Here is a 12,380-nt window from a genome sequence, read left to right as displayed (position 1 = left end):
GCCACATGTGGCACAAATTTATGTATGTTAGTTACAGATAAAAGGTATGAATGACTGTATACATGCATACATACACACAAAAACAAAACAAAGCAAAAAATTGGTTATTTAAATAGCTACTTTCTAATAACTATTTTTCAGAATATTTGATCACTCAAAGTAGCTTTTAAGCATACCCCTTCAGAGTAGCTCTTATATCTATCTACCTTCCTAAGGATAACAGTTTAGTTCACAAAGCCAAATATGAAAAGCAAATATAAATACTGATATACCTGTATATATGTACATGTACACATGAGCGTATTGTTCTAAATAAAAATAATAGATCAAATTAATATTTATCAGGTGAACTATGTTTCACATATCAAGCTCTAGAATGCTATAGGAAAACAACATTGGACTAGACAGCGGTTCTCAACCTTTCACAGGGGTCGTCTAAGACCATTGGAAAACACATATTTTTGATGGTCTTAGGAACCGAGACACTGCTCCTCTATCCGTCTCCAGGCCCACATGCAGATACGCCCACATACGAGTACCCGGCGACCCCTGTGAAAGGGTCATTCGACCCCCTAAGGGGTGGCGACCCACAGGTTGAGAACCGCTGGACTAGAAAAATCAAGAGTTCTAAGGCAAGTGTTTTCACTAATTAAACATATGACCTTGGCCAGGTCATTTGAATTGTCTACTGAGGATGTAGTGTGTGCCCAATAAATGTTTGTCAAATGAATAAATTAATGAAGGAATGAACACATAAATGAATATAGTTTAACAAAGAAGAGTATTAGTTCTTAAGAACTACACCTAACCTCTCAGATGTACAACCTCCCTAACACAATTCCAAAAGCCTCAACACCATGAAGATTCCTTCTACACAACGCTGTAGAAAAAAAAGTTCCTTAAAAGGGCTCAGTTGATTACTTAAAATAAGGCAAATCCTTAAACTATAGAAACTTCAAGTGTCTAAATAAGAAAAAAAACAAAAACGTTTTAAATGGAACAGTTTGGTTTCTCCTTTAAATTAAATGCAATATTGCTTAAAAATGAAAAGCATATCAAACTAAGTGGCACTCAAATTTCTCAACATATAAATTTAATATTAAACAATACTTATAAAAATCATAGAGAATAAACAGAAACATTTGCATTCTATTCCTTATCTGACATTCAGTGGTAAATGCGATATGCTCCCTCAGGGAAAATGGTTTATGCATTTTACTCATAAAGATGTAAAAGAAAATCAGAGTCTACAATGCACAAATAAAAAGATCCAAGTTGCTACTTTGGCACCAGAGAGTCTCTTTACAAAATGATTTAATGGAAACTTTTCTATCCATAAAAACTGTTTAGAAACTCCTACCCATAAAAATGATCTGTCACAGTTTTAAAGCAGTGGTGCTACTAGTTAAATGACAATAGAGAGTCAAAGTCAAATTTATCTTAGTGGAAGAATGGTATTCTTCACAAAATGACTGTAATTTTTAGTAACTTTAGAAGGGTCTGAAAGAAACATGTGGGGAAAAAATTCTAGAATGACAACTTTCTCACTTTTATCCTTACACAAGAATTACAATTTATAACAAAAGGAAATTTTTTTCATTTTTCTCAGTGAAAGAGTCAAGTTTGGAGTAAATCACCCATTCTAATGATCTAGACACACAGAGAAAACTATTTACCATTGAAATGTGTGGTATGAATACTTTAGAGTTCTATGTTCCTTTTATGAGAATCTGCAACCTCTGTCCAGTCTTTCCATTAAATTCTTTCACATGAGCTAACCTAAACTCCATGGCTCTAAAAATATTTTCTACAACTTTGCTAATGCAAAGTCTAGAACGCATACTCCTCACTCCCATAGCTACCGTTAGAAATCTACCCACCGTTTTCATTAACACCCACTGAAATACTGTCTCCTCTAAGAAGCTTCCCTGCTTCATTCAGTCAAATGTAGCCTCTTCCTACTCTTAACTACGTGTAAGTTTTCTTCATCTCCCTAATGATTAAAGAACTTATCAACTGCCATAGAGATTTGCATACATATTTTATACCACAACCAACCTGAAATCTTGAAGAGATAACTTGTTATTTTTTAATCAACAGAGATTAGCACAGTCCTTTGCACAGAGTACACATTTAGTAACTATTTCCTCAATGGGTTGAGTAAATAAAAATAAATGTGAAGCTACTAGATTTCCCAGAAAAAAACTGAAATATAATATAGCCAAGGTTCTCAATACAAATAATTTTGGTATTTTAAAGAAATCCAATTAAGGATATTAAAAGTTCCTTCTCAAAATAAATATTAATATGCAGAATTAGAATGTATTGAACTATGGCACAAATCACAGGGATGTTAGTTTGTAGTTCTAAAATACCTCTGCTTTTAGATACAGTAAGAACAAGAAGAGTTAATATCCAATCATTTATGTGTTCATTCAACAAGCATCTATGGAGAACTTACTACGTGGTAGTCATGATGCCTTTTCTACCTGACTACATTTCATGAATGTCATTTCACTTTAATTAATCTTCTCTGCTTATGCCAAAGTAGTAAATCTTAATCCCAATGGTTCATCTTAACCCTTTTTTAATCCTGACAAATTTAATCCTGTGTAGGAAGATGTCTAAGATGGGCCCCAAGATTCCTGCCCTTGGGCCGGCCAAGTGGCGCAGTGGATGAGAGCTGGCTTGACACGCCAGAGTACCCCAGTTCGGATCCCACATATGAGGGCCAGTGACGCTGCCCTCTACAGCTAGGATGCTGAACAGCAGCTCAACCTGGAGCTGGGCTGCTGTGGGTCGTCGGCAACGGCGTAGGCTGCAGCCCCTGTGGCAGTGGGTTGACATGGGCTACCGTGTGTAGCCAGCAGCCAGCGTGAGCGGCTGTCCAGAAGCAGGTGGCTGATCTGCCTCACCCAGGAGGAGCGCAATGATGGTGCAGCTTGGGCTGGTGAAGCAACGTCCTCCACAACTAGACTGAAGAACAAAAGGACAGCAACTTGTCTGTTCCCCTTCCCCCAATTCCCCAGAACTGTTCCCATTCCCCAATAAAAATCTTAAAAAAAAAAAAAAGATTCCTGCCCTCTGTTGCACACGTGTATAATGCCCTCCCTTGAGTATAGCTGGGATAAAGGTAATTAAGATTTCCCTTCCATGATTAGATTATATATTACTTGGCAAAGGTGAAGGGATTCTGCAGATGTGATTAAGGTCCAACCGATTCTGAGTTAATCAAGGGGGAGATTATCCTGGGTGGACCTGGCTTAATTAGGTGAAAGCCCTTAAAAGACAGACTACCCTCAGTTTTAAAGAGTCACTCTGTCGGCTTTGAAAAAGTAAGCTGCCATGTGGTCAAGAAAACAGCTTTAACAACATGAGGGCAGCCTCTGGGAGCTAAGAACCATCTCCAGCCAAAAGTCTGTAAGAAACTGGGTACCTCAGTCCTACAATCACAAGGAGATAAATTCTGCCAACAAACTTTAAGGGCACTTGGAAGCTAATCTTTCTCCAATCAGGCCTCTAATGAGACTGCAATCCCTGCTGAAACCTACCAGCCCTGTGAGATCCTGAGGAGAAAACCCAGCTAAGGCATGAACAGACTCCTGACCCAATGAAAGGCTGAGATAATAAATGTATGTTGCTTTAAGGTGCTAAATCTATGGTAATTTGTTATGCAACAATAAAAAAATTAATAAACCCCTTCTATTTATATTTCAATCTTGGTTCCAAATTTCCCCCTAAAAGAAATTCTAATGTAAGATCTGATGCCTTCTTCATGTCCAACGTCAAGCTCCTCCAAAATGAAAACTAGATGATATGATACATTTAATAACTCCAGTCACTGTACTGTGTATAACAGTTGACAGTGATATGGATGAAAGATTTAATAATGTGTTGGTTTGATCTTTTAAATTATATCTACATTCTGAAACTCAGTTGAAAATACACATTTAAAGATAAAATTAGGTCTTCTACTTTCAGCTCTGATATGTAAAGAACTTGGAAGTCATCACACCCATCTTACATCAAGAAAAAAATCTGAACAAACTGAAAAATCAAAGACTTTCCTTGGACATGTCAGACAATTGAGGTGAACTGCCTGCCACCCTGAAACCTGGAGAGACAGGTGAACACAGAGAATCACAGTGCAGATCTGCTTACTGGGAACAGTAGCCCTTAGAACCATAAATTGGTCGGAACACTTTTTGACGAATTGCTGGAGGCACAGTCAGTGTCTACTAGTAGAAAAGTAAGAAACTCCTAAAGGCAGTGATCTCACCAGGTTCTAACAGTAAAGAGTTAAACACACACACACACACACACACACACACACACACACACACAAATAAAACACACAAAAAAAACCCTCCTGTTCCCAACAGGAGGGAGGGAAATGTAACCACTTTGAAATACACTTAAGGCAGTCCCCATAACAAAGACCAGTGTCCCAAAGGAAGAAGACTTTGCCAGAGCCTTCTGGGGAAATCAGGGGAAAGGAAAATTACCTGAATTCCAGACTCCTCTATTCTTTCTGTCTCATCAAGGAGATGAATAAAGAGCTAAGAAACACATGTGAATGTCACAGCCCAGGGACACAAATGCACTAAAAGACTAAGACAGTAATCAAAGAACTAGAGGATGCTTCCCCTTTCCCCATACCTTACCATCACCTCAACAGGGCTCCAGGATAATGACAGATTACAACTGAGAGAATTGCAAGGCTTAGACTCTATTTAAGAATGAATTTTTAAGGGCACTTGGTAGTAGCTCAAATCCACATGAAGAATTAAAGAATTAAAGCACTGGTAAAGGTAACAACATAGAACAGGTAAATATAAAAAACAGTATAAATTTATTTTATATTTGTAACTCTTTTTGTATCTTATCTGATTTAAAAGACAACTGCATAAAGAGGGGCTGGCTGGGTGGCTCTGGGCAACAGGGCCGCCAGTTCAATTCCCACATGGCCCAGTGAGCTGCACCCGAGCTGAGCTGCTGAGTGGCCGCAGCTCAGCAGGGTGGTCGGATGGCTCAGCTGGTGAGAGTGCGAGCTCTTAACAACAAGCTTGCCGGTTCGACTCCCACGTGGGATGGTGGGCTGTGCCATACCCCTCCCCCCACAATAGATTGAAAGCTGCGAATGGACTTGGAGCTGAGCTGTGCCCTCCACAACTAAGATTGAAGGACAACAGCTTGACTTGGAGCTGATGGGTCCTGGAAAAACACAATTCCCCAACCAATGAAATCTTAAAAAAATAAATAAATAAAATAAAGTAAAAGACAACTGCATAAAGCAATAATTATAAATCTGTATTGATAAACATACAATTGTATAAATATATACTTTTTATTATGATAACAGCACAAGGAAAGTGGAACATAATACAACTATATAGGATCAAAGTTTTTACATACTATTGAAATTAAATTAGTATCAATCAAAACTACACTGTTATAAATTAAGATGTTTATTGTAATTCCCAGGACAACCATTAATAACTAAAAAATATATAGTAAAAGAAACTCAAGGAAATTAAAACGGCACACTAGAAAAAAAATCTATTTAACACACACACAAAAAGGTAGCAATAGAGGAATAGAGTGGGGAGAAGGTGACATACACAAAACAAATAGCAAAGTAGCAGATGTAAAAACTACCTTGTCAATAATTGCATTAATGTAAATATTCAAGTTAAAAGGCAGAGATTAAAAGAATAGATAAAAAAAAATGACCCAACTATATGCTGTCTACAAAAGACAAACTTTAAATTCAAAGATATGAACATTATTATAAAAAAGAATGTATTGATTCATCCTACAACACAGATGAACCTTAAAAACATTGTGCTACATAAAGAAGTCACACAAAAGGCCATATACTGTATGATTCCATTTATATGAAAAGTCCAGTAGATTTGTAGTTATCAGGAGTTAAGGGGAGGTAGGGGGTGGGAAGTGACTACTACTAAGGGTTTTTTTGGGGGGGTGAAGAAAATGTTCTGGAATTAGACAATGATGATGGTTGTACAACTTTGTAAACATACTAAAAACTACTGAATTCTATACTTTAAAAGGGTGAATTATGTGATATGTGAACTATATCTCAAAACATAGTTTCTCTATAAGAACAGAAAGGAAGAAGACAAATTTAAGATTAAGAAAAAAAATTTTTTAAGAAGAGAAAAATAATCAGAGGGCTTCCCAAATGTTCAAAACTTCAAAATTTTGAAAAAATATAACAAGAATCAAAATGAGTAATTAGATAGAGAAACTAGTTTAAAATTATGAATTAAAAAAGAAAATTATTTTCCTCTGTGCTAGAATATTGATTTTTTTAGAGGCATTGCCATTGTTTTAAGCATTTTTTTATTGTGAAGATGTAACTGCTCGCAGTATCACGCCAAATTTTCCAAGCTTCCCACCATGTCTTTAATTTTAATGCCTCATGACAAATGAACTTTAGTATGGTAATCACCTACATATGAAAAAAACAAAAACAAAAACCAATAACCCATATATTGTGAATCTATACAAACCCATAGAGTGTAATTACATGATGTGAAAACTCCCAAAGTAACATTTAAGTATGCAATGTTTATTATAATAAAACCAATGTTCTTAATTTTATTTAAATTTTCTTTTATTTAGAAAATATACTTTTACTATGAAGCAACATTACAACTGCCATTTGTAAGATTTTTTTATTATTAGAAGACAGGGTGAATATACACTAAAAAGCATTATTTATGGTAAAAATCAATAGCAGTGCTAGCAAAAAAATAAATAAATAAATGAGTATCAGAATTGATACTCACAGAGTATCACAGAATATCAGAAAGTAAAAATTACTTAGAAATATAAGAAGCTTTTAAACAAGATTAAGATAAAAACCATTAGTGTTTATGTTGCCAATCTGTCTACATTAAGATGTAGAAAGGCCTGGTGCCGTGTCTTATCAAAGACAAAGTATCCAATGAAAAGTGCTAATGCCTATAAACTTTAGTTGATTCATCATCATAACTGCTGATCTTTCTATGGAAGCTGTTTACAATGTTATTATAATTAGATATGTCTTAGAATTATGAATTATATGTTTATAACACAATAATACTTTATCAATTGTGCCTGTTACATCGTAATTATGGAATGATATCTAATATTAGATGTTAATAGCATTTTGATCTTCAAGTTGTCATCAATATAGACATATTATTCATAACTTAAAACCAGAATTTCATTATTTTGTTTGCCATTTTGAAATCTTTAAACATCTTTCCCTTATTTTTTTTCTGGATGATAATTTATTTGCTTTAGCTGAACTCTTGCCTACCTTTTGTACCTACATTATTAAACATTCCAGACTTCATGAAGGTGAAGTAGTAACTTGTTGGGAATGTAAACTATAACATAACATTGATTACCTAAAAACTCATTTTTAAACTTGTATAAACAATTCTAAGCATTCATTTTACACTGAATTTAAACTATATTCGAACATACAGATTTTCATATCGAAAAGCTAATTTTTTCAGCTATTTAATTAGAATACTAGCTGACCTAATGAAAGACATAATGTATTTGTTTATGCACTTAGGGAAAAGTGATAAGGGCACTGTTTTATTGTTGGTTTAACCACCTAATTTTACTGAAGGATACAAAAACACTGCATAATATAGACACATTTCTGTGTGGGAAGATCTGATATTATCCTTTCCAAATAAACACATTTTAATGAAATTTTAATCAGATTTGCAATGAGAATTTATAATTCTTCTGTTTTATCTTGGCTAACAATTTGCTATTTAAAAAAGCAACTTTATTGTGATATAACAAAACATATCCATTTTAAGTGAACAGCTCAATGAGTTTTCACAAATCATGTACCCAAGAAACTCCCACCATATCAAAATATGAAGCATTTACATTTACAAAAAGTTCCTTTGTGTTTTGTTATGGGCTGAGCTGTTCTCCCCCAAAATAGACAATGTTGAAGCCCTAACCTCCAGTACCTCAGAATGTGACTAACTATATTTGGAAACAAGGTTATCGAAGAGGTGATTTTAGTTTTTAAGTTTTAGCTTTTATGTTTAAATACATGATTAATTTTGAGTGATTTTTTTTTGTGTAAGGTTATAAGGTATCAATGTTTTGTGTTGCAAGTTAATTTTTGTATAAGGTTATGAAGTATCAGTATTCATTTTATCCCATATGGCTACAGAAGTGTTCCATTTCTTCTCTATTAAATTACCTGGGTATCTTTGTCAAAAGCTAATTTACACACACACACACACACACACACACACACACACGGATCTTTTTCTGGACCTTATTTTGTTCCACTGCTACATGTCTATCCTTATACCATACCTAATTGTCTTGATTCCTGTAGCTTTATAGTAAATCTTGAAACCAGATATTTAAGACTTTCAACTTTGTCTTTACTTATTTTTCTAATTTTTTTAAAGAAATCTATATTATTTACATTTTTGTATGAATTATAGAATCATGGCAATTTCCAAAAAAAATATAACCTATTGGAATTTTTACTAAGATTGGCTTGAATATATAGATCAATTTCAAGAGAATAGACACCTTAATACTGAGACTTCCAACTCATGAATGCGACATCTCTACATTTATGTACATTTTATATATAGGCTTTAATTTCCCTCAGCAATGTTTTGTACTTTTTAGTGCTTGGCTCATGCATATCATGCACATAAATTTCATGATTTTAATGCTATTTTAACAGGCATTATTTTAAAATGTAATTGGATATCCACACAGAAAAAAATGGAGTGGGCCCATACCTTACACCATATATAAAAATTATCTCGAAATGGATTAAATGTCTAAATGCAACCACTAAACTAGTAAACCCTTAGAAAAAACATTGGGGGAAATCTTCATGGCAATGATTTCTTGCTTATGACACCAAAGCACATATAACAAAAAAAAAATAGAAAATTGAACTTCATTAAGATTTAACTTTTGTGCATCAAAGGACACTATCAACAGAGTGAAAAAGCAGCTCATATGATGGGAGGTAATACTTATAAAGCATACATATTATAAGGGATTAACATTGAAAATATATAAAGAACTCCTATAATTAAACAATAACAAAAAAAACTATTCAAATATGAAGGACATGAATAGACACTTCTCCAAAGAAGATATACAAATAGCCAATTAGCATATGAAACATCACTAGCAATTAGAAGGATGCAAATCAAAACCACAAGGAGGTACCACTTCATATCCATTAGGATGGCTATTACCCAAAACACAAAATAAAAAATATTGGCAAGGATGTGGAGAAAATAAAAACCTTTGTGCGTTGATAGGGAGAATGTAAAATTGTACCGTCACTGTGGAAAACAGTATTTCAGTTCCTCAAAAAGTTATACAGAATTACCATATGACCCAGAAATTTCATTTCTAGGTATATATACAAATGAATTGAAAGCAGCGGCTCAAGCAGATAACTGTATACCAATGTTCGCAGCAGCGTTATCCACAATAGCCAAAAGGTGTAAATAACCCAAGTGACCATCAACGGATGAATGGATAACAAACTTTGGTTGTATGTGTTGTGTGTGTATGTGTTGTGTGTGTGTGTGTGTGTGTGTGTGTGTGTGTGTGTGTGTGTGTGTGTAGTTAGTCTTAGACTTTCAAATAAAACAGTTATAGAATAATTAGGCAGTGTCTTAAAATATAATTAAAACCATATATGATGTTTAGAAACCTATAATTCCCCTGTTGCTTTGACCCTAGGAAGCTTATCATGATAATTCCACATGATTTTTTATAGGCAAAAGAAATAATAGGGCTGGCTGAGTGGTACAATGGTTAAGAACTGGCTTGGGACGCCAGAGGGCCCTGGTTCGGATCCCACATATAAGGGCAGGTGACACTGCCCTCCACAGCTAAGATGCTGAACAGCTCAACCTGGAGCTGGGCTGCCATGAGTCGCCAGCGACGGCGTAGGCTGCAGCCCCTGTGGCAGTGGGTTGCCATGGGCTACCGTGTGTAGCCACAGCCAGCGTGAGCGGCCAGCAGCCGCAGTGAGCGGCTGTCCAGAAGCTGGCGACTGATCTGCCTCACCCGGGAAGAGCGCAATGATGGTGCCAACTTGGGCCAGTGAAGCAACGTCCTCCACAACCAGACTGAAGAACAAAAGGACAGCAACCTGTCTGTTCCCCTTCCCCAATTCCCCAGCACTGTTCCCATCCCCCCAATTCCCCAATAAAAATCTTTAAAAAAAATAAATAAATAAATATTCCCTTACCTTGTAAGATGGCAAGAAGCACAAAATTCCTTGGCTCACAGTCTGGCATACAGATAATAAAAGTGCTCCCACTTCATCCTGAAACGCAAATGTTTCTGTGTGCTTGAAGGTAGCGCAGAGATTCTGACCCTTGGGGCCAGACCCAATGGTGCCAACCCAAACCTGGAATATAAATATGTCACTATTACAGTTATGTCTAAACTAGGCAGGCAAATTAGCATTTAGGCCTGAATTACATATATGTCAAAAGAAGAAACAAGTTTAGAGGACATTTATTTTAAAATGTTGGGGTTTTTTCTATTACCTTTATATAATTATATATAGATATAATTTATAGAAGTTTTAGTTTTAGGCAGACCACTGAATTCTCTTAGGATGAAAGCAGAATGGATTTAACTGGTAAGATCTGCTATAGGTAAATGTCTAAGACTCAACTATGACAGAAACAACTCTTTCACAAATTCACTAGTATTCAAAGATCTATAGTCATAGAAAATCAGACCCACCAAATTTTAGTTCTGTGCAATTCTTCTATGTTCATACAGATTCTAGCCTTAGTGTAGCTAATTTGACTAAGAGAAAGAACAAACTTTACTAGTAATCTATAGACAACACAAATACTTCAGATTGTGAAAAAATGTAATAGTCCTATATTTTGAAATGATATATGAGACTGAAGTATATTTTGCAAGATGGATAGACGCCTGTTTAACCAACTTTTACCTAAATGACCAACTAGTAATAAGACAAACCGATATTGTGTTCCCTGATATAGTGCAATGGGAAGGAACACCACCACCTATATAGTGTTCTTACCAAACTGTTTAACCTGAATCTTATCATGGGGAAACAATTAGATAAATCCAAATGATAAGACATTGCTCAAGACTATTGGTGACTTGAATTCTTTAAAAAATTTCATGAAAGACAGGAAAAAAGGGCAAAAAAACTGTTAGAAGACTAAACAGACATGAAAATCAAATGTAATATATAATACTTGTTTGGATGCTGCATCAAGAATAAGAAAAATAAATAGGTTAAAAGACATTTTGGGAGTAACTGGAGAAATATTGTTTCTACTGTATCAATATTAAATTTCTTGGGTATGACCATGGTATTACGGTTATGTAGGATTATGTACTGGCTCTTAGGAGAAACATGCTAAACTAAGTAAGGGCAAAGTGTCATGATGTTTACAAATTACTTTTTTTATCTTTATTAAATTTATTGTGGGGACATGTTAGTAAAATTATATAGGTCTCAAGTGTACATTTCTATAATTCATCATCTATATACTGCATTGTGTGTTCACCACCTATAGTCAGTCTCCTTCCATCACCATTTATTTGACCCCCTTTTTCCTCTTCAACCATCTCCCTCCCCCCTTACCCTCTGGTAACCACTAAACTGTTGTGTCTATGAGTTTTTGTTTGCTTTTCTTGTTCCTTTGTTGCTTTCAGTTTTATATCCCACATATGAGTGAAGTCATATGGTTCTTGACTTTTTCTCTCTGACTCATCTCGCTTAGCATGATAATCTCGAGATCCATGCATGTTGTTGCAAATGGTAGTATTTCATCTTTTCTTACAGCTCAGTATGCAAGTACAACATCTTTGAAAACCCAGAAATAAACCCACATATATATGGGCAGATATTTTTTGACAAAGGAGTCAAAAACATACAATGAAGAAAAGAAAGCCTCTTCAATAAATGGTTCTGGGAAAACTGGCAAGCCACATGCAAAAGAATGAAACTAGGGTTGGGGCTTGGGAATTTATTATTTTCGAAATGAGGGCATGAAATATTCAAGACAGGCGTTACAGGCGTTCCTAGATGGGTCTTTGCAGACCACTCCTTCCTGTTGGGAGGAGGGATTTTTTTTTCCTATTTGGCTCTTGTCAGAACGTCATGGCACCATGGGATGGAGATTTTCCTTCACTGTAATGCTAGTAATATTAGAATCCACTACAATTAGCTAAAGTTCACCTTGAGGAGCAAGATGAAGTCCTGGGTCTGCTATTTGCCTCTGTCACTGAAATCGAGTCCTGGGAGTACACTGTCCTATCCTCTTTCAATAAATTCACCATTT

The 12,380-nt window shown here is 35.3% G+C and overlaps 1 protein-coding gene across 1 annotated transcript in view; it reads right to left on the bottom strand.

Annotated features, from left to right (window-relative positions):
- Nucleotides 1-12,380, bottom strand: part of BRIP1 (BRCA1 interacting DNA helicase 1) — a 172,320-nt gene that overhangs the window by 69,326 nt on the left and 90,614 nt on the right. The window contains 1 exon segment of the mRNA XM_019636606.1: nucleotides 10,292-10,453. Within this exon segment, the coding sequence (XP_019492151.1) occupies nucleotides 10,292-10,453 (162 nt within the window).

This window comes from Hipposideros armiger, unplaced genomic scaffold, assembly GCF_001890085.2.
Source record: "Hipposideros armiger isolate ML-2016 unplaced genomic scaffold, ASM189008v1 scaffold_29, whole genome shotgun sequence".
Classification (NCBI taxonomy): domain Eukaryota; kingdom Metazoa; phylum Chordata; class Mammalia; order Chiroptera; family Hipposideridae; genus Hipposideros; species Hipposideros armiger.
This window is presented reverse-complemented; position numbering and strand designations above follow the sequence as displayed.